Consider the following 23,518-nt stretch of genomic DNA (forward strand, 5'->3'; position numbering starts at 1 on the left):
AAATGGTTAAAAGTGTTGGCACGCCGGAAAAACAAGCAAATTTGCTAATGCTTATCACACACAGAACACAACAAGGGGTTAAAAGCACATTACTTAGGCAAGAAAGTGGATCAAAAGTGAATTTGCGTTTGAGACAGATGAGGACAAATCCCGTTGCTAGCTTGAAAATAACTTTTTTGCACATACTCCAAACTGTCATTTCCACAACTGCACACGCACACACGCTCAAGAGAGGGAAGGGAAACTGGGAAGGAAAATCCTCTTTGCCCCAGAAGCTGTTTCAGAGGAAGGAAGGCCGAGGTTTCCCTTTGCAAACTCCCATAAAACCATACACAAACACACACACTAGAGAGAAAGACGAGGTCCATAAATCTGCCTGATTTCAGCGAGAGCTGAAACTCCCAGATGCCCTCCTTTCCCAGGACATATCCTCCATTTCTCCCTCCTTGTACAGGAGGAATTCCAAAACATCCTCTCTGCCTTCTTCCACCAGCTGTTCCTTTAGACTTAAGGCTTAGAGGCTGCAGGAGGAGGAGAGCAGCCGCACAAGGGAAAGAGGGGTGTATGTTGTGCGTATGTCCCTTTAAAAACAAGGCTGCCTCCTTCTCGGCTCAGCAAAGGAACTATGGGAAATCTGGGAACAGGGAGAATCTGGCACATGGTTTTCAGGCTGCTGCAATTATGTGAGGAAAGCGAATTCGTGAATGAAATGGAAATGAAAACACAATGTTTTTGTGAAAATGCTTATTCCCTGATTCACCTCACTTTCTGTTTGTTTTTTAACTGATTTGTGCACAGCAATTGCACAAATTGCAAAATTGTCCCTAATGCCCTGGATGACCTTGCATTGTGACCAGTTTAAATTTCCAGTTTTCCCTGTGTGACAAGGTTGTCTGTATATGTGAAACCTGGGATCTGATTTAGTATGAGGGCCTGATGTGTCCATTTAACCCAGCATTGACTAGACTGGTAGTTTTAGCCCCTTCGGTTAAACTTAACCTGCATCTTGCAAGCAATATCTAAAGCTTTACTAGATGGCCTAAATCCAGGCGCCAATCCCAATTACAGCAGGCCTGGAGGATCAACAGAGCTTGTGTAAGTGGTGACTTAATAAATTTCCATTGATTCAAGAGATCTGTTCTAGCTGCAACCTACAGCTGGATTTAGACTTGTTTTTCTCCTCTGTTCCCTCACCCTCAACCAAAGAAAAGACAATTCTGGTGCCGTTACAATCCATGTATATCAAAGGCTTTCATGGCCGGCATCCATAGGTTTTTTGTGGGTTTTTCGGGCTATGTGGCCATGTTCTAGATGAGTTTATTCCTGATGTTTCGCCAGCATCTGTGGCTGGCATTTTCAGAGAATGCTTGCCTGGAAAGGAGTTGAGTATGTATGTACTGTGTGAACCTGGGAAGGCAGGAGTGATTTGCATGTGGATTGTTCTGTTGCTAATGTCAGGCCTCAGAGTGGGAGGTATGCAAAAGAGGATCAAGCAGACATTAATCCTCTTTTGCATACCCTTCCAGCCTGAGGCCTGCCATTAGGCAACAGAACAATCCACAATCAAATCACTCCTGCCTTCCCAGGTTCACACAGTACATACATACTCAACTCCTTTCCAGGCAAACATTCTCTGAAAATGCCAGCCACAGATGCTGGCGAAACATCAGGAATAAACTCTTCTAGAAGATGGCCACATAGGCCAAAAAACCCACAAAAAACAATCCATGTATATGTTTGCAGGTAACCCAGGTGCATCTACCATGTCACATCTCTTATGTACAAAAAGTCTGTAAGATAAGAATATGGGACAGGCAAACAGAATACAAAACTCAATGAGCAATTAGTTATATTACATCTTTGTTTAGTTCTTGAATTGTAATTTTCCTTCATAGTGTTCTAGTGGTCTTTAAGCAAGCAACCCTTCATGAACCCTTTAATTCTGATTCGACATCGTAAACAGAGAGATAAAGCAGGCAGCCACATTATCTCTTTCACCATCTTTCTAGAAGTGTGGCTTTAATTCCTAATGGTTGCTTCTCCTCAGTATATGCCAGGTCGATTAATAACAAGACCCACATCCTCCAGGATCTGCTGGAGGACTCTTAAGTGTGACCTGGCTTGCACTACCGAGACCTGGCTAGGGCCTGAAGGGGACGCTGTGTGGGCTCAGGCCCTGCCTGCTGGGTACTCGGTGAAGGACCAGCGCAGGTTAGGTGGGCGGGGGGGAGGTGTGGCCTTGATACATAGGAACACCGTGTCCCTCACCAGGAACCACATCCGACAGACCTCCTATATCGAGTGAATTTACCTGACCCTAAAGGCTAGGGACAGTCTAGGGATTCTGTTAGTGTATCGGCCACCCCGTGCATTAGCGGACTCCCTTAACGAGCTGACACAGCTGGTCGCTGAGCTGATGTTGGAAATGCCCAGGCTTCTTGTCCTGGGTGACTTCAGGCGGCCATGGGCCTGTCCCAGCTGATACAGGGTCCTACGCATTGTGCGGGTAATACTCTCGATTTGGTCTTCTGTTCGGAGGCGGAAAATCCGTGGGTGGAAATAGCAAATGTTTCCCCCCTGTCATGGACGGATCATTTCCTGGTAGAGGTGAAAATCAAGGCTTCTACCCAGATCCCCCCCCGGGGGTGGTGGACCTGTTAGGATGGTCCACCCTCGAAGGCTGATGGAACCTGAGAGGTTCCAAGAAGCCTTAGAGGGGCTCGCGGTTGGAAATGACGGCGACTCTGTTGATGCCCTCACCGGTATTTGGAATACCGGTCTTTCTAGGGCTATACACAGGATCGCTCCCAAGCGCCCTCTCAGGCCCGCTTCCAAACGTAAGCCCTGGTATACGGAAGATCTCCGGGCGAGGAAGCGGGTTCTGCGACGGCTAGAGTACCGTTGGCGGAAACACCTTTGCTTAGACGACAAGGCTCTCCTAGACCAACTGTTAGAGGACTACGGAGAGGCAATACGCGCAACAAAGAATTCGTTCTATGGTGCCCGTATTGCGTCCGCTGAGTCGCGTCCAGCAGAGTTGTTCAGGGTGGTCAGGGAGCTAACTCAGCTTCCTCCCGCCCTGAACCAGATCCTTGAACCTTCTAAGGCCTGCTGTGACCTGTTTAACGACTTTTTTGCGGATAAAACCTCTCGTATAAGCGAAGGTCTGAACGCTGACATTATAGCAGATCCTAGGGTACAAGTGTCCAGAGCCTCCGTGGACTATGTTAAACTGGATCAGTTTGAGTTGGTGAGTACCGAGGATGTGGACAAGATCCTTGGAAGTGTTCGGAAAACAACCTGCTCTCTTGATCCCTGTCCCTCGTGGTTAGCGGCCCAGGGGGGACCGGCAGTAACAACTTTGTTACGCCGGATAATTAATACATCTTTCGGGGATGGGCTATTTCCATCGGATCTTAAATTGGCCATTGTAAAACCGATCCTAAAAAAGCCCTCCCTTGACCCCCTGGTTCATAATAATTATCGGCCTGTTTCGCTGCTACCATTCTTGGGTAAGGTGATCGAGAGGGCGGTTGCGATCCAGCTTCAGGCGGTCTTGGATGAAACGGATTATCTGGACCCATTTCAAACTGGCTTCCGGGCGGGTCACGGGGTTGAGACGGCCATGGTCGCCTTGGTCGATGATCTCCGTCTGAGCATTGACAGGGGAAGCGTGTCCCTGTTGGTGCTCTTGGACATCTCAGCGGCTTTCGATACCATAGACCATGGTATCCTTCTGGGACACCTGGCAGAGGTGGGAATCGGGGGCACTGCGCTCCAGTGGTTCCGGTCCTACCTCTCCGGGAGGTCCCAGATGGTGCAGCTGGGAGACGTGTGCTCTGACGAGCGGGCCCTTAAACCTGGGGTCCCTCAAGGAGCCATTCTGTCTCCCATGCTATTTAACATTTACATGAAAACGCTGGGAGAGATCATCCGGAGACATGGGGCGCGGGGTTATCAGTACGCTGATGACACCCAAATCATTTTCTCTATGTCTCCGACTGATGCAGTGACTGGGGATGGCGTCTCTCCTCTCGTGGCCTGTCTAGAGTCAGTAATGGGCTGGATGAGGGAAAACCGACTCAAATTGAATCCAGAGAAAACAGAGGTACTAGTTATAGGTTCCCCTGGTCCAGGAATGGCGGTGGTTCCACCTGTCCTGAACGGGGTCATGCTCCCTGTGAAGGACTCCGTGCGCAGTCTGGGGGTGCTTCTTGACTCGTTGCTTCACCTGACTGCTCAGGTGAATGCGACGGTCAGGAACACCTGTTATCAGCTTCGGCTGATTCGCCAGCTGCGCCCATACCTGGCCCAGAGGGACCTAGAAACTGTTGTACATGCTCTGGTAACTTCGAGATTGGATTTCTGCAATGTACTCTACATGGGGCAACCCTTATACCAAACTCGGAAGCTGCAAATGGTGCAGAACATGGCAGCCAGGCTGGTCACTGGTGCTCCCAGGACCAGCCATATAACACCGGTTTTAAAAGATCTCCATTGGCTGCCCATTCGCTTCCGAGCTCAATATAAGGTGTTGGTAATTACCTATAAAGCCCTAAATGGCTTGGGCCCAGGATACCTAAAGGACCGCCTCTCCCCGTACATTCCGCCTCGCACCCTCAGAACGTCTGGGCAGCAGCTACTGAAGGTGCCTGGGGCTAGGTTAGTCTCCACTTCCCGGAGGACGTTTTCCACAGCTGCCCCAGCCCTTTGGAATGCGCTGCCCATAGAGCTCCGCTCATCTACTACCCTGGCCCAATTTAGGAAGGACCTTAAAACCTTCCTATTCCAACAGGCATTCCCCGAATAAATATCCTGTGGGCCTCCCTCCTCTTTCGTGGCCAAGAGGTTGGGCTATGGGGCTTTTTACTGTTGGTTTGTTTTAATGGGTATTTTATTTTATGTGTACTGTTGATTGTATTTTAACTTGTTGTGAGCCGCCCTGATCGAAGGAAGGGCGGCATATAAATAAAAATTTTATTATTATTTATTATTATTATTTATGTATATTTGCTTTCTTAAGGAATATTACAAACAGCTTGTTGTCAAAATCAGTGTATGATTCTTTCACTGTACCCATCCTGGAACACTAGGCTTTCTCTTGTTTTCTCTTTCAGATCCTTGCCTCTATTGAGCTTCTGGCCCGATCGTTGCCAAAAATTCACCGCAGTGCATCTGAGCCCTCCTTGAACCGGGCTGGTTTCCAGACAGAGGATTTTAGCCTGTATGCTTGTGCTTCTCCAAAAACACCCATCCAGGCAGGGGGATACGGTGGGTTTTCTGTAAGCTGAACAGAAGTTGAAAGCATGTACCTATGTATTTGGTTTGTGAACTTTTGTTGATGTTTGAATTCCCAACATGTTAATTTTCATTTTGGGAAAGATGCATTGACTGAAAAAGGACTTATCTGACACTGAGCCTCCTGTGTTCCTAGAATGGCATCTGTTGCTGGCAATGGACTGCCTAGTAATTGCTCAGTAGGAAAAGGGAAAAGTCATCGAAAATTAATATACACCCATTTATTTTTGGGTCATAGGTCAAGCTTTTTTCTGATATCATCTTTGCTTTATAGGTTATCGTACTTTGGTTTATAAGTGGCTAGTAGAGTTTTACATCCACATCTAAAACTATTTCCTTTTGTTTCCACAGTCTTTCTTATATGCTAGTAACAATTTTAGATGCACAAGTCAGCAGCGTTGCTGACACTGCGTAAAGGATAAAGTAAAAGATTAAGGCTGAGTGCATCAGGTTTCCTTAAATGAGCAGAGCAAGCTTCAGGTAACATAAAGACTTTACTGGGAAGTAGCTTCCTTTTTGAACTTCTTGCTCGTTGGAAATTTCTGATTACTTGGAGCTAAGTCTCTTTTTACTTATTCTTTTTCTTTTTTGTTGTTTTTTGGTGGGTGGGTTGGTCATTTCTTTTTTTATTGTCTCTGTTTAGTCTGTCCGTAGTTGCATCTCATGCATCTGTTTGAAATTATTGCTGGATTCATGCCTTTGCACTAGACTGCTTAAGGTGCTTAACTAGACTTTGTTAGACCCAAACAGACTAGTAAGGTCCTTTAAAAAAAAACAAGCACACACATATACCTAGTGAGTCTTGCTTTTATATGTGTGGCCATGGAGGCCATGCCTTAAAAGAATGAAGCCCATAATGGGGGGAAAATGTCTTGTAAAAGCAGAATGGTAAACTTTAAAAGTTGTTTAAAGGTGGGAAGTGAAAGTTTCACCTTCAGTTATTTTACAAAATTCAATGGCTTGCTGCTATTGCTCAGTTTTATGTGGGTTAATGTCTCTTCTGAAGTCTCCTTTCTGTGGAGAAAATGTTTCATGCTTGTGTATGGAATTTATCCGGTTTAGGTGCAAATCTCCAGAAAAACAATCTGGAAATCAAGGGTCCTAAAAGAATATACATTTTGCATTCTCTGTCATACACATGCAATTTTTTTTATTATTTTACTGTTGTTGAGTTATCTATTTTGTACAGTTAAATTGATTTTGCTTCTTTTGGGATTCTTGATAAATTGTAAGCTTTCCCCCATATCTAAGATGAAAGATATAGCTGTTTTCTTCATGCACAGACAAGTTGATAGAACTGTACCTTCCGTGTTTTATTGTCAAACACATGAAAATTAGCAGTTTCTCTAGAAGGTGGTGCCCAAATGGCAAAATAAAGGATTTAGTTTAGTTTTGTTTTTCTTTTTTAACATTCTATTTAATATAAAACTTCCAATTCATTAACAATTTCCAGTGGGGTGAATAGAAGCTTTTAATATTTTAAAATCGGTCCCTTAAAACCAGTTAAATCATCTAGTTCTTGGAGCAGCTAATGTGATAGTGAGCCCTTACTAAGATGGGAAAAGAAGAAAGGTCCACATCAGGCAGTTGTTGTGTCCCATATCCTGTCATGTTCTGCAGATCACCATTTAAATTTTCCCCAGATGCCTTATATGATGTCACTCTGAGGCACTGTGGGAAGTTTAGGTGACAGTGCCTGACACCAGAGGGCATTGCAGAATACTTCCCATTAGTATGGAGGTAATACAAGTTGTTTTGGCATAGAGTCCATCTGATGGAAGTTGTCAACTCCTTTCTTTGATTGCTACCTTTTATATAAGCCTGGTTTGGGAAGAGAAATGGAATATATCACTGTTTGCCTGATAAAGATGGGGATGCATTGTGGACCAGACTAGTTCATAAAAGGTAGTTGATAGAACTGAAGGTAGAGTGCATGTTTTCCACCAACTGCACATGGGTGAAGAGATCCATCTCTATATTTGGTAAGCTTCCACTAGCAGTCCTTCAGGTGTTACTTAAAGGCAGTTGTGCATGACAAAGAACAGGAGTCCTACTAGAAGATTTGACAAAGAGGTGACAGAGACATGACGGTTGGTATCTCAGCACTAAGCATGCATATGATTCATGACTGGATAGCAGTGCGGAGTATGGACAGTGACATAATGTCCTTATCAGGCAGTAGGAGCCATTCAGCAGTCACAGACCTGTATTCTCTGTGTCACCTCCTTGAGACACCTTCTGGTTTGAGCACTATGTGTCATTTTCCTTGATTGCCACTAAGTGATGGCTGATTCCAGCAAACCTTCCCATGTACAGTTACAGATTTTTGGATCCAGGACAATTTCCTCTATGTCCTTAGTGCTTACAGTGCAAAAGGTCTCAGTCACAGCACTAGTTTATATCACTCGGGCAACATGGCTGTGTTCTTTTCAAAGAATTGGAGGTACTTTCAAATAATCACCTTTCAGATAGCTGTAGAACTTTCAGAATATAGTGGTTTTCAGTACACTTTTAAATTAATGTTTTTTTCCGTCTTTCAAATTTGAAACTTGAGACTAGCATGGCTCTGAACATTAAACTAAAGTTAAGAGGGCTTGCCTCCTTATGGGTTAATGAGGAGGCTGAGCACAGTGGTCTTCCTCCATATAATATTCTTTGCATATGACTAGATGGAATATTTAGTGAAACTCTTGACCTGAATCTGTCCCTGGGAAGGTAGTCTTGTCTTTGTGTCCCTCAACACCAAGTTTGAATGATTAGCTGCAACAGGCAGACTGGATGACCAAAGGGAGAGTAATTTCTTGTTTATGGATCAGTCTTGTTTATGGATCAGTCTTTAACAAGGAGTTGACTGAAGGTTAGTCAACCAAAGGATGTGTTTTGAAAGGTGTTGAAGAATATGAATGTTTTAGAATTAGTCCCCAAACACAATGTTACTTCTTTTTCTTTTTCTTTTTTCTTTTTTTTTTTTTGTCTGAAATAAATTGTAAAACTGTTAAATATACCCAAGAGCTTTCTAAGGCTGCTTCCGCACTGCAGAAACTTTAACTGCCATGGCTCAATACTATGAAATTCTGGGAATTGTTGTGGCACCAGAGCTCTCTGACAGAAAAGACTAGGTAGCTCATGAAACTACAGTTCCCAGAATTCCATAGCATTGAGCCATGGTAGTTAAAAGTGGGGTCAAACTGGACTATTTCTGAAATGTGGATGCAGCCTAAAATAAAATAGTGCAGAGATCTGTATAATAAGCTGGAGAATGTAGAGACCAGGTTAAAATTCTTGCTGTTACTCAGACGTTATTAATTTATTATTAAATTTTATTAATAGGATAAAAATTCTTAACAGGATATTAACATAGTACACAATTTACACTTACACAGGTTGATTGTTTTGTATAGTCTCTCCTCCTGGAGTCAGATTACTAGAAAGTGTACCTAAGTCTTCATGAGTGTAGCTACTTCAGATAAACTTTTCTCTCTTCACTGCATGAGAATAAATGGAAGATTTGTCCATTCCCTACCTCTTAAAACCACAGCAGAAATATTGGGGAGAAACATAGCAAGAAGCCCTTGTTGCCCACTCTTTTGTAAATATCTAAAACTAGGCCCTTCAAACAACTCTCAACTTGTGTTCGAACTTTATTAGACAAAACCATGTGAGTAGCAATTTTAGAAATGTTAATGATGACTTTTTTTGTATTTGCAAACTCTTCACAAGAACCTCTTCTTCCTGCAAACATAATAAGCTGTTGGATCGAATGAGTTTTGTTTCTCTGAAACTCTTACTTCAGCAAGAGATTTTGTGTGAATAACTTTGTGTCCTCTCTCTGCCAACAAGTTCCTTCTGTACATTTAATTATTAACAGTTGCATTTTCTCCTAACATCTCTTGTGTCCAGTGTATAGCACCAGATTTATACTGGATAACATTTCTACCTTGCTGATGAATAATACCCAACTTTTAAAACTCGGCTCTTGTCCTCCCTCTACAGGCGAATTTGCAGCGTTCAAGTAGCCACAGCAACATTGGCAGCAAATCCACTCTCTTATTTTTAAAGTCTTGTGTTTCGATAATATCCAGACTCTGTTCTGCCCCCTCCAAACAAAGCAATTTAGACAAAAGAAATCCATATACTTAAGAGCAGCACAGAATGGAGCAACCAGTCCATCTTTTGGTGGGAGGGAAAATTATTTTGTTGGAAACCTGACATCTCTGCTGCCTCTGTGTTCACCTCCACCCTATACACCATGTGCATTCGGAGACCCCCCTCCCCCAGTGGCTGCCTGTACCGTTGGCATCATTCCCAGGAGAGCAGAGGGCCTGCGCTTTGACTTTCTGGTGTTCTGGCATGATGAGATTGGAACTCCTGCATCATGGGCTTGGGATGGTCTGCTGGTTGGCTTTCTCCCTCTAACAACGAATCATCAGAGGCTGAACATCTGATGAGACAGAGCTAATCAAAACAATCATCCTCTGGTCTGATTTGACTGTGTGTATGTGTATGTGTGTGTGTTTTCCCTGATGGGCTTTCTGATCCAAGGGATAATTGCAGTATCTCCTTTTCAACAAAATTTGAATGTTGGCTGTTACTTTTTAATAAAAAAAACTCCCCCACAAACCTGCCAAATTGGAGGATAAATGGGAAAAGGAAGTTTGGAAAAGGATTAATATGCCAGAAAAGGAGATGCTGCGCTTTCTGTTCCCAGAATTGCTTTTATCTATTCAGAATAATTCTTTCCCCATCTTTAATTATTGTGCTCTTTCTCCAAAAGAGGTGGGAGGCTCTTTTTGTCGGTCCAGCAACAAACTTTTTTTTTTTTTACAAAATGGTAGCAGAGTTCTAAATGTGTGCTTCTTTTCATTTTGTGTTGATAATCATTTTTATTCTGTGTATTTTACATGTGAACTTTTTGGGAATACCCAGAAAGTCTAATGCAGACTATGAATAACAAGTGTACCTATTTTAAAAGGTGCAGGATAATGTCAGGTACATAATATTTCATAAACAGAAGTTCTCAGGTTGAATTGAATTTGTTTTAAAAAGAAAACCCAGCTGCAATCACCGCCCCTCCAAGAATTAGACATTCCAAAAAAGCATGCTTGGATACTTTTTAAAAAGAGCTTTTAATCGTGTGAACTCGGCAGATTTTATATGTGTGTGCATATGTTTATATGCAGTAACTTGTCCTAAGTGGCAATTTGCTGCTTAGAGGTTTTTGCTAGAGAAATGGTACTTGCTGGATCAACACTGGTTTCTTCTCTTCCCTTTTCCTATCCTCAGCTTTTTCACATAATTTCTTTTCTTGCCCTGTGTTTTGAATTCTTGGCTTAAAGATTTTATGGTGATGGTACTTTGCTTTCTCTTTTTGCCTTGCCCTCCATCCTAATTTGCAAATAATTTCCATTTCTACTTATTTGCCAGTCAGAGCTAACAAAACCCAACAACAGTAATTTACACACGTAGGTTGTCTCTAGTGGAATCATAATTCTTAACAGTAGATTTTTTGGCTGTAGTGATTACTATAACGGATTTGTTTTCAGTTTGTAAAGAAGCAAGTTGGATGCCAGTGGAAGGAAGTTTGGTGTTCCCCAGAAATCTTGGTGTTCAGTGCTTTTCGACGCCATTCCTATTCCATATTCTGAGGCTGGAAAAAACACTCCATCATCAGTAATTTTTATTAATTAAAATCTCATAGTCTTGGAAGACTTCATATCCAAATTCAGAGTATGCACAGTGGTCAATAAATACTTTGGCTTCACTCCAAGCAGAGGTGAAGGAAAGGAGATGGTCTTTCTAGGAATGAAAGTTTAATTGTGAAAAGGAAGCTTACGGTATCATGGAAGTTCTTTTTTTAAAATCACATTTGCTTCATTTTATTGGAATTGACAAATGTAGCTGAAAGGTACCAGTGAACCAGGGCACTTGTAGATATTGGAGTAAGAGGGACAATTGAAAGATTATAAGTTCAAATGAAAATGTGGTTGTTGCAGAAAAGATGTTGCTTTTCACACTTCATGAGTGGGGTGGCAGACTTCTGTGCACAAGTGTCACTGAAGGGAGTGTTACCAGAAGCTTGTGAGTGTGCTCTTGTATCTTTCCTCCTTATTTCAATGACCAGTTGCTTTAGATAACATCCTGAGCATTTGTATTTTGGGGGGGGGGGGGGTGCAATTTGAGTTGCTTGAAAAGTGTACCCAGATTTGTTCTAAACCATACTGGAACAACACAGGTTTGCTGTTTTTAGCAGATTTGGTTAAAACAGTATATCATTTCTGAACACATGCTTCCTTTCAAACTTGCACTATCTTCTTAATACCACCATCCTCAAATCCAGCAAAGAATTTGTTCCACACTTAGGTAAATCCTTACATTTGTTTCTGTATATGTTACATGTTGGGATGTGCTAAGGTTTACAGAATAGGCTACAAAGGCGTACAAACAGGAAGAATGTGAGAATTATCTGACAGCCTTTTAAAACCATGCAAGGAAAATGTGAAAACAGATGAGAATTTCTTTAGCGCATTCTTTCCAAATCACATGGGATTGATGGAGCAGCAAATGTTTAGTCACACCCATGGTTTCAACAAGGATCCTTTCTAGGGAGCATCCTTACCTGTGGAGAGGAAAGCAATACCTATTTCAGGATTTGACCCTTTCTTCCTCTTGGAATCCAGCCACCCCACAGCTTTGTGCTTCTGATTTTTCCTAAGTGTAGAGTTATGTTCATCCCTGTTGAAGGGCATTTTATTCATTTTTGCCTGGCTCTCCAATCTGTTATGGTCAATTTGAATCCCAGTGTTGTTATCTGAGGTATTAGTTACCCTTCCAGTTTGCTATCATTTGCAAATTTGCTGATCATCCCCTCTGTACTTTGCATCCTAGACATTTATGTGATGGCTAAACAGCACTGGGCCCAACCCTTTGGCACTCCACATGTTATGTTTCACATACACCTAAGAATACAGTTGTCTAGCCATATTTTATGAGTTTGCCCACCAAGAATATCATGAGGGAACATTTTAAAAGTCATGCTGAAATCAAGGTGCACTGCATCCACAGGATTTCCCTAAACCACTTCTTCCAAGTTACAAAACTTCCAGTCTTCTTCTTGTGTAGGCTTCTTGATATTACGATTCTTGATCCTGCTGCTTAGGGAGTGGCAGTATTCCAGTCCTTGTCTAGCAAAAACATTAAAATCGTCCCTCCTGCCAGCTCAGTCCGCAATTATATAACTTGCTACTTTCCATTTTAACTAGTCTTGATTTCCATTGAGCTTTTTCCATTCACTGCAGCAACAACCACTCAATTGATGCCCTTGATTTGTCCCCTTTGTCCCTTAGCTCTTGCGTACTGACTGCTACTAGTTACACAGTAGTACCTCCTAACTGGTCCACCTCTAATCATCATCACCACTGTAACTTGGATATTCTGTCTGCTATCTTGATGTGTCCCTGGCACACCTTATAAAAAGATCTTCCATTTTTCCTTGATCTATGCTGTTTCTATACAGCATAAGTAGGTGCCTGGAATAGTACAGAAAAGATGTTGCCCTTTGAGGGTGTATCAATGCTTAACACCAGCCCCGTTTCTCATGCCATATTTTTAATAATTTACCCTTGAGAGCAAATTCTGGCTCATTGCTAAGTATCTGGCTCATTTTAATAGCCAGTTGAAAATCCATGAATGTTTTATAGTGTGTGTGTTTTTCCTAAGTAACAAATAGTTCTCTTAGAACTAACAAAAACAGGGAAGTTATATCCAGGCTTGATTGTATTCAGGCTTCATTATTCAGTACTCTGCAAACAGGCTTTAAAGAAAATTAAAGAACTAGGAAACACATATTGTCCACCCAACACACGTTAAAATAAATTGCATATTTTTTTGTTTGCAGCTAATTTGTCTGTCATTCCTTTAGGAATTCCTTGCTGATCTTCATTACTTCCCCTCCATGCACACATTTTTTTCAAAAGACTCACCATAATTTGCCCTGATTCATAATATATTTTGCAGATCACTTTAATCATGTGTTCTTATCTGCTTAATTTAAGACTACAGTCTACCCTCTTTTCTGGGGACCTCCATTGACAAAAATATGGTAGACTTCTGAATAAACATGGGTAGGATTGTGCTGGCAGGTAATTAAAACAGACAATCCACTTTGGTTTTCATTTTAAAAAAATACTTAAGAGAGCTGAGACACTCTTTTTAAGAATTGTATAGAACTTCCGCCATTGTGCAAACACACATTTTAATGGCTAGATATTGCCAGAAAATATTATTTTTATGTCACGGATTCTGCTGTGTCCAGCAGCAGAAAAACACAATAGGCGTCAAATCCATCTTTGTGTCAAGATGTGTCAAGCAGCCATATCAAATTGCTAGTTCCAACATTAAGTAGATTCATTGAATCAATAGTAAGTTAACCCAGAAATTCCATTATTTCAGTGATTCTAAGGTGAGTGTTGGCATCAGTCATGTATTAGCTTTGAGGATACGTAAAAATATTTCCAGTGCTGAGTTTTGCCTCACTACCATCCTTGTTTAAGTGATTTTTCCACTGCAACAAGATCGGTACAGGCAGCAGTTTACCAGAAACCATCCACAATCTACTTCAGTGAGATCCTGCAGGAAGTGTATTGCTTCAGAATACTGTATACTTCTCTCCACATGCTTAGGCCTAATTCCAATTGCTAGTCTCAACTAGACTGCTCCCATTAAATCAGTGGGAATTGACTTACTATTCTGTCAGTCTACTTAGGGAATAACAACTACATTTAGGCCATGAGTCGAATTTTCACTGTGAAATGTGTTGATCTTTTGTTAGCTTTTTTGGGGGGGAGGTATGAAATTTCTGTTTTGTTTTGCTTTTTTGTTTTGCTTTAGCAGAAGGCTTTAGTAGAAGAATTCTAGCAAGGGGATATTTTGCAGATCTATTTGTTTGTATTTCCTTTTGGATTATGAAAAGCATAAGTAGTGCAAAGAGTTCATAGTACTGAAGGTAAGTAACTTTCCATCCATTGAAAAAGAAAAGGGAAAAAAGTCACTCGACGAGAATGACACCATTGAGCCTTGTGTGGTAATATACTCTGGATTCAGTCTCACTCTAACTATTTTGTATTTTGGGTACAAAATCATGTTACTGTGAGTTATTCCATAGCTTCCATTTTTATTTCTTCAATAGCCTACTACTAGAGTTGGCTAGAAATGCATTTTGTGAAGGCTGAACTAATGTGGAGTAGTGGTCTGAGTGCTGGACCATGACTCTGGAGACCAGGGTTCAAATCCCCACTCAATCATGGAAGCCCACTCAGTGATCTTGGGCAAGGCACATTCTCTCTACTTCAGAGAAAGGCAAAGGCAAACCATCTCTGAACAAATCTTGCCAAGATAGTGTTGCCTTAGGGTCACCGTAAGTCGGAAATGACTTGAAGGCACACAACAACACACCTTAAGTGTAATGCACTGTTTTAAAACGGAGAAGAAAGGCACTAGAACTTTTCAGTCAAGCTGTACTAGCCTTCCTGGAATATAACTCCCATCATCATCCCATATAATTTCCATCAGCATCCTAGCCTTCCTGGAATATAACTCCCATCATCATCCCATTGCCACCCATACGGGATTTGCCCAAAACATTTGAAGGTTGGAGAAGGCTGAGGTACAGTCAGCCTCACAGTAACCCTTCCTGTAATGCTCTGGGATATTCTTGCCTCTCCAGTGTGTGTCCAAATAAATACCTCAACCATATGCCACAGAACACAGTAGAACAGCACTACACAAAGTAATGTAGCTTTAAATCCCCCCTACCCACCACCAGCAAGTGGTTTGTCTGCATCACTTCCAAAAGGGTGACAATAGACCGTTGTTTTGAGGTTGATTCAGCTTTGCAAATATGGTTTTAGCTAAGCCTGTTTGGTGCATATTCTTCTCATATAATTTGGATCCATTTGTTGGACATTATTTGCAAAATTAATCTGGACAAGAGGTAGCACAGCACTTTGTTTGCCTTTACACTTGTTTTGGCACCATGATTGTAAACTAGGCAGTGTTTGCACAAGAGAGGGAAGATACTGAATGTTCAAACATTCCAGTGCATACCTTTTGCTTTATAATGAGAGCTGCCTTGGATCCCATCTCGGGACAAAAGCATGGTATAAATACAAGAATAAATAAAATAAAAGATCCCTCACACTTAAAATGAAAGTGTATACGCTCTAAAATATCTCCTTGTAATTTGCCAAATAATCTGTGCCTTTAAAACAAATTAAGAAGAGAAATCCTAAACATATCTAGGTGCTTATGTAACTGGAGCAGTGGCTTTGCCTTCACTCCAATACACGATATGTTTTCAAATGGATGGCAAAAGAAGAAATCAGCAAGAAAGTAGGAGCTTGTGGATTAATCTCAAACAAAAAAAGGTGGCTGGTACTGGGTTGCCAGTATAACTGCCATTAATCTATCATTAAGGCTTTTCTGCAGGTGTTCCAAGCAGGCTGCTCCCAGTCTTTTCTTTTCAAATGAGTTATAAGAAACACACAAATGTATATATGCATATCCAGCATGCATACATGTATCCCCAATTTATATAATTAAATTGGAAAAAATAAACTGTTCCAGTTAAAGTAGAAGTACATCCAGAACTGATATGTCTCTCCTTTTAAGTAATTTTGTAAAAGATTGTATCATGAGGAGGGGAGTGGCTTAATTCTAACTAGTTTGTGATCGGTGGAATAGGAGAGAGCAGTTACATTTTTAACCACAAAAAGCATATAGCCCCAAGGTTGGTGACATTTTTATTTAGAGAGGTATCAGATTTGCTTGAAATATTTGGACTTCTTAATAATATGGCAACCTATCAAACCAGCTTGTGTGTGTTAACATATTTTAGGTGATCTGCAGGCTGAAAACGTAATCTGTAGGTGGAAAATGTCAAAATAGCTAAGAAACAGTAGTAGATGGACTAACATGCTGAAGTTGCATCTTGTGTATCTGTACCCTGATCATCTTTGTTGTTTCTATAACTCACACATATGAGAGTTGCCTGTGCAGTACATTGTTTAGAAATTTCTGCTGTTTTGATGAAGAGAATAGGCAAATCAGGTTTGTAGCTGGTCTGACTCATTTCTGCTCCCTACATGTTGATATGACATTCTTGTTCTTCATTTGGAATGATACCTATGTGGGATTAAATTTATGATTTAAGATTTCATAGTTTACAAATGTTTGAGTACCAGCAGGCCGGGAAATGTCTTGCGATAGCAAAATGAACTTTGTGTAGTATAATACTATATATGTTTGTTCAGAAGTAAGTACCACTATGTTTAGTTGGGTCTTCTTCCAGAGATGTGTGCATAGGATCTCAGCTTTGATTGTGTGTATTTCATTCCTGTTCTAGCAGCTGGAAGGAGTTTAAGTAGTTCGATCCTGCCTGGGCAGTTAGTTTGCAGTTGCTAACACAGTCATGTCAGTTTATCTCCTTCAGCTTCTGATTACCAATCCTTACTCTTGGAACTGTATACTCTGTTAGAATTACTCAACTTTTCTCTTTCTGAACTAGGAAAATCCCAAGGTGACTTTGGGTGCTACTATGGATACTTTCATTTTACAAATTCCCTATTACATTAGTCTGTGCTCATGTTTGGTTTATTCTTCCACTTGTTGTCTGTTTTTGTTTTTGTTTTTATTCTTCCATCTGTTTGGGAATTTCACAAGAACAGACTTCCCACCAAATGTGTTGAACTGCAATTCCCAGGGGGTTATCAGAGTTGGAGTCCATCGCATTTGGAGACCACTAGTTTGAGGAAGGCTGTATTTAAATGCTGGAAACATTTGTCCAGGCAGACATCAAAATGGAGGGAGACAAAGAGGACCAATGGGGCGAGGGAGCGTGGGAACAGTTGTTTGGCTTGAGTGTAGGGCTAAGTTTAAATAATGCTTTACTTAAATGATACATCATAGTTGCAATACATGTACTTTGAAATTCAAAACTGTGAATGGTTAAGAGAAATACACCTCATTCTGTCTATACAGTATCCTCTTCCTTTTTTTACTGTCACTAAAACATTGCAATGACTTAAGTAATCTTGCCCCATGGCAACTTCACATCTTCAGCTGACATAACCAAAATGCTATAAGCTTACTTTAGCCCTAAGCTATATCTTTGTTTATAATGTGGATTCCAAACTACACAAAAAGTCTTACTATATGAAAACTTTTTTATCCACTACACACTCCCCAGATACCTCCCACACCATGTGACTGATGGAGACTAATGTTGGAGATACCCAGTTGGAAGCTAATTCTCCTCCCCATTTGTATCAGGATACAAGAATAGATCATGATATTAGAATGGAATGCTAATTCAAAACTGAGCACTACTTGCCCTGTCACTGGACTGCAATAGCCCTTCTAGCCTGAGTGGGAAGTTTTGTTTGTGTAACCAGCACCTCACCTGGCTACTAGGGACCAGTGAAGGACAAAAAGTTTGCTTCCAAGCAAGCAACAGAAAAGTCAGCTTGCTTGTTTTCTGTTATGATTGAAATAAACAGCCGCTTGCCCTTTGCTTCACTTTTTAAAAGAGTTTGTAACCTCATGGGTTTGTTACATGGACTTTCTGTCCTCTCAACCATGCTATATCTCTTTGGTTAGCTAGGCGTAATTGTACTAGCTGGTCAGTCTGTCCATTGCAATAGGTTATTTTAATATAACATGAGTCACCACCTGCAAACTGGTTATGACTTCAGGGACTTGCTGTAATCAGAGAGTATACAGTTCCTCACAGTGGTCTTTCTCTGCTGTATAGAAGCTTGAATCCTGTAGTTATGCCTTGCAAGCATACCAGGTGAATAGATAGACGAGATTGTTGAAGCACTGAGGGGGGAGGAGGGTGTTACTAATGCAAACTCATTGCTGTTTCCCCCTCCCCAGTATTCTTTGAAACGATGAACAGTCTATGGGTAGAATTTGACAACCCTAAACGGCCAAATCCTGTGGACATAATTGCAAAAGGCAGCCAACAGAAAGGTTTGAGATTATTCCAGAAAATTGCTGAAAAGGAGAAATGTGTATAGTTTTTTTTTAATTGCTGGGACGAGATATATATACTGAACCCAACATTCCTTCAAGCTGTATTTACCACCAGTATCTACAAGTCTGGAATTTCACAAGTCTATTTTTCCTTCAGATGAGAATTGATATTGCTACCTACTTTTTAAAAAGAATGACAAACAAGAACCTAAATGTTTCAGGACCTGAACTTTATTTCTAATTCACAGGGAATTTTGTTTTCAGCTTTCCGTTTCATGAATCACTGTAGCTTTTTCTCCCTGCCTCCAAATCTTTCCTTCTCCATAACTCCTCACCATAAATGTTTAATCACACCAGTTTCAGTTTTTTTCTTCTCCTGGTATGTCTTTTAGCCTGGATTCCCTTCATTTGTATTTGAGCATTTTCTCTCATGTAAATTTGTACAGTGGGAAATATTGTCCAGTTTGGTTTAGGGAGCATGGAGACATAAAATAAAAGTTTGATAGCTAAAAATTGAGATTGAAGAATTATTTGTGTAAAGTTATTTAAAGAACTCTGTATTATATAAAAGGTTTAAAAGTTCTATGTATTTGATGTGAATACTGCTATAATAAAGATTGACTGCATGGAGAACAGTCTGTCTGTGTATGCATTAGTGAAATCATTGCTAAATTACAGACTTCAAAGAACAGAATGAAAGCAAGAATTATATTGAATCTTAAGTGGCATACGAAGTTGAGCTACAGCAACCAGGTACTAGTCCAGGCTTTGCTTTAAGAGTTCAGGTGAGGGAAAGGCCACTTGATGTAAGTGTGGCCCTTACAAGGAGGAGAATGCAAGTGTTTCTGCATAGTAACATCTTTCACAGCATCCTCCTGCCTAAACATACTCCTTTAAACATTTCCTAAGAATTCATGCCCATTTATCTTTGTCCTCCCTATGTTACCCAGAACTAGATACTGCATAAGGACTTTCTTCTAGAGAACTGTCTGCAGGACTTCTGGGATTACTATAAATAAGTGAAGTGGAAGGCTTTCATGGCCAGCATCCATAGTTTTTTGTGAGTTTTGTGGGCTATGTGAGTTTATTCCTGACGTTTGACCAGCATCTGTTGCTGGCATCTTCAGAGAATGCTGGCACGGAAGAGAGTTGTGTGTGTGTACACATACACACACACACTGTGTGGGGTAGGGAGGAGTGATTTTCATGTTTATCTGTGTATTGTTCTGTCATTGATGTCATGGCCTCAGGGTGGGAGGATATGCAAAGAGGATTAGTGTCTTGTTTAATTAGTGTTCATTGTCTGCTGGAAAAACCCCTGGCCCTGGGTGGTTTCTCATTTGCATTTGATGAGTCCTGATTTTGCTGTTTTTCAGGACAGGTAGCCAAACTTTGTTCACTTTAACGGTTTCCTCCTTCCTGTTGAAGTTGTTACAGTACCTATCTGCTGTAGGTACTCATCTAGATTAAGACTCTCCAATGAAGATTTAAGACACAACCTCCTAACAAAACAAAGGTGCATATCTGGAAAATTAGAACTGAATGTCTATATTTTGATACTATATCCTCTACAGAATTTTTTGTGGAAACAGAACTTTCACAAGGTGAATTTACCAGATTTTTATTTTTATTTACAATTTAAAGAATTACATAAAAGGAAGTAAGATTTTTTTTCTGCAGCTCTCTTCCCAGAAGTCTGCAAATAAAGACAGGATGTTTGGTTTAGCTGATTCAACAGTAACAAGAATAAAAAATGTTGCATGAAGAAACAAAGTACATCTTATCATGGAGTCCCATTCTCAAGGACAAATTTCAATATATTGCACCATGGGGAAAAACAACTGCTCTAACTCCCCACCCCAGCATCATTACTCAATGTCTACTATAATATTTTGGTAGTTCCCATTCTCCCTGGTGATATCATGGTACTTGAGACATATGGCAGTTACAGCCCAAAACATCTGGAGAGTTTCTTATTGGGGAAAGACTATTAGAGATTATCTAATGTGATAAGTCAAATTAATATAGCACATTACATCTTGGTTTCATAGGAGAAAATATAACTGCTAGATTACCATTCAAAGCAGGAATAAACATAGGAAGCCAGGGATGTAGACAAAAGCCACTCAAGTGTGCCTCAAACACATTTACAGATCAGAATGAGAGTTAACAAAGATATGTGGCAAAATTTCAGAAGCATCTAATTTGATTTCTCTAAGGACACCTCCTCCTCCCATCCCCACATTCTCAAAGGTAGGACTTCATGTCAGGAATACTTTCACACTAGCTTTTAGAATTTCAAATAAATGTTTAAAATCATACTTTGGAACAAACAGTTCATGTTATTCTTCATCATCAGGGGGGATTCCCAGCTCTTCGTCTGTCCACTTAGACGGATCTGGATAAGGAAAGTGGCCCTGTGGGAGGCAAAGAAAGGGTGGCATATTTCAGAACAGTAAACAGAGGAGAGAAGACTTTGTCCACTTTTTCAAGGGTGGTCAAATTGTGGTTGCTGGGCTGAGCTGGGTCTTTGAGGAGTGGAGTTCCATAAGCAGCAGTTATGCATTTAGAGAGGCTGTGTCTGTTAGTGTTTCACTTAGTTTTCACAAAGCAAAAAACACAGGTCCATGCCACAAGAGGAAGCGAGACAAGCATTAGCTGATCTGCATTTTCTTCTGAGTTAGCAGCCTTTGCCAACCTGATGCCTTTCAGGATTACATCTCCTGTCCCCCAGCCAACATGGCAGGGCTATTACTGAAGAACTCTGAAACACCTTGAGGCCCATGGGTTCTTGTTATCAACAGACTTCCAAGCACTTTAACAACTGCCTGCCAGTATACAGTTTACTGAGGTATTTGTCATCAGGACAGAGAGAGGATTCCTCTCACCAGGTGCTAGGACTTGGGAAATGTGCAGTATTAGAAAATATACCCTGGTGCTACTCTATATTCTTTCCCAGCCCACTTACCAGGACAGCATCAGGGTCATGCCAGAACTTCCACAGGATCCAGAACCACATTAGGCTACTGAGCACCTCTGCCGTTACCTGCTGGGATCGTGTCTGCTCTGGGAACTGGCGGTAGCGAGGTTCAATGTGTACACCGCCAGCACTGCAAGGCAAATGTATGGAAAGGGAGACAGATTTACCACCAAGGCTACAAACACAGAAAGACAGGAGACAATAGGGTTCGGCCACTGGATGCAAAATTCCAATGCCTAAGAACCTGCTTTCCTTCCAAATGGGTGAAAAATCATGCCACCCTTCAAATGCCGCCGTGGGGCTGCATTCCCCAGCATTTATCACCACTGGCTATGATGGCCGGGACTGTTGGAGTTGCAGTCCAGCATCTTCCGGAGGGCTACATGATTCCCACCCTCCTTTCAAAAGAAAACTTGCTGCATTTAATAGAGTATATTTACTGGGGAATTATAGAGAGTAGGCATCTCTCTGGGTCTATTTTTAATACTCAACTCTTAAGGTCCACTCCCCTGAATCGGATGTATCCAAGTAGCTCAGGGGGACGGGAATAACACTCATCCCTCCACATTTACGGCTTTGATTATTCACAGATTTTATTAATATCTTCTCTCTAGGAATATCTAGGTCCTCCAGCGCAACTCTTTGGTCAATGTCTGGCAAATGTTGACCACAGAGTTGCCCTGGAGGACCTAGAGATTCCTAGAGAGGTGTCCTCTCAGGTAAAAACAGTGTTTTTGTTGTTTGTGGTTTTTCCACATTCATGGGGGGCTTGTGTCCCTGACCCCAGCAAATATGGATGGACGGGTGTACACTAAAAATCAAGTAACAGATGCTTCAGGGCACATGCTCATAGTTGCCATTTATGCACAATACAAGAAGCCCGTTCTCCTGTTCAGTGGAAAGTGGCCACATATGTTTCCTTCTTGGACTCTGCCAGCTGCATCCTATATTAAAGTCTTCTCCTCGTGGACAGAGCTATACTTTACAAGTTCACGCCAAGACTGATTGCCTTTAATACCAGCAAAGGCCCAGAATTTAAAGCTTTTCCAGGACGGTTGGATAAAACAAATTCAAAGCTATTGAATTTCTGGTCATGTTATTTTTAGGGAGGATATGAAAATACGGTATTCTTGTATGAGAGACTGCAACCATCTGTGTTTTCTTCTTCTTCTTAGGTAACACAGGAATGGAGCCTAAATACCCCAAAGGCATCGAATCCCAAATGGCATCCCTTTACGTATTTAAACAGGGCTAACATACCACCTCTTAACCTTCTCTTCTCCAGGCTAAACATCCCCAGCTCCCTGAGTTGTTCCTCATAGGGCAAGGTTTCCAGACCCTTCACTATTTTAGTCTCCCTCCTTTGGACACATGGCTCCAGTTTCTCAACGTCCTTTTTGAATTGTGGTGCCCAGAACTGGACACAATATTCCAGGTGAGGTCTGACCAGAGCAGAATAGACTGGCACTATTACCTCCCTTTATTCAACCAAATCTTCAGGATGTGTGTGTAAATACATTCAAGTGGTGCTGATGATACTGTAATTCGAAGGTTCACTTTTAAATTTGGGTAGTTGTGTATATCACACAATTGTTAGCATTTGTGGCATATGGGGGAATTAGGATTTAGGAGGAACATTAGTGCAAACAAACAAACAAACAAAAAGGACTGCTAAGAAGGCTTCTGTTCGGTGTGAAATGGGGGAAGGAGGTGGATGGAGGCCAACCATCATCAGCACAGAGCAGTCCCCATGCAAAGCACTCCTGCCTGCCCAGGCCCACTCAGACCCTCTTTTCCAGGCAAGGCTCCTCAGAAGAGGCCCATGGCCACAGATGCTGCTGGTAGACGCTCTTCTGGAACATGGCCACAGAGCCCCCAAACCCACACAAAGCAACCCTAGTGAGGCCACCGCTTGACTGTCCTCCGCCCATCCTCCCGATGCTCGCCTTTCCCCGAAGAAGAGCCGAGGGTCCACCTCCTCCTCCCTTCACTCACCGCCGGAGCCCCACAAGGGCCCCTGGGCTGCTCCTAGCGCGAAGGGCGCGGGCGCCCACTCTGCACAGCAGCGACAACACCATCTTGGCTGGCTGGACCTCTTTGCCCTCACCTTCAACCACCTCCCAACCTCGCTTCCTCCTATTGGCTGAGCCGCGCCGACGCTCAACAACCCGCGCTCTGATTGGTCCTCGCTGAGATAAACGTTTAAGCCCT

At 41.7% G+C, this 23,518-nt stretch overlaps 2 protein-coding genes across 7 annotated transcripts in view; one reads left to right on the forward strand and one right to left on the reverse strand.

The window, feature by feature from the left end:
* BRAF (B-Raf proto-oncogene, serine/threonine kinase) overlaps positions 1-19,045 on the forward strand; it is a 74,460-nt gene extending 55,415 nt beyond the window's left edge. For 2 of the 6 annotated variants that reach the window (XM_042467395.1, XM_042467398.1), the window contains one exon: positions 5,118-6,687. In XM_042467395.1, the coding sequence (XP_042323329.1) occupies positions 5,118-5,291 (174 nt within the window). In that variant the 3' untranslated portion in view covers positions 5,292-6,687. Of the gene's footprint in view, positions 1-5,117; positions 6,688-9,291 lie in introns of those variants that run through there. The other 4 variants (XR_006103999.1, XM_042467401.1, XM_042467397.1 and 1 more) reach the window with 4 other exon arrangements.
* An 887-nt stretch (positions 19,046-19,932) lies between these two features.
* Positions 19,933-23,458, reverse strand: NDUFB2 (NADH:ubiquinone oxidoreductase subunit B2). The gene is made up of 4 exons (XM_042469913.1): positions 23,303-23,458; positions 21,296-21,437; positions 20,650-20,744; positions 19,933-20,023 (listed from the first exon to the last, which is right to left on the reverse strand). Exons 1-3 carry the CDS (start codon positions 23,383-23,385, stop codon positions 20,670-20,672), a joined length of 300 nt encoding a protein of 99 aa, XP_042325847.1. The 5' UTR covers positions 23,386-23,458; the 3' UTR covers positions 19,933-20,023; positions 20,650-20,669.
* Positions 23,459-23,518: the final 60 nt, after the last annotated feature.

The sequence above is a fragment of the Sceloporus undulatus genome, chromosome 5 (assembly GCF_019175285.1).
Source record: "Sceloporus undulatus isolate JIND9_A2432 ecotype Alabama chromosome 5, SceUnd_v1.1, whole genome shotgun sequence".
In the NCBI taxonomy this organism is placed as follows: Eukaryota; Metazoa; Chordata; class Lepidosauria; order Squamata; family Phrynosomatidae; genus Sceloporus; species Sceloporus undulatus.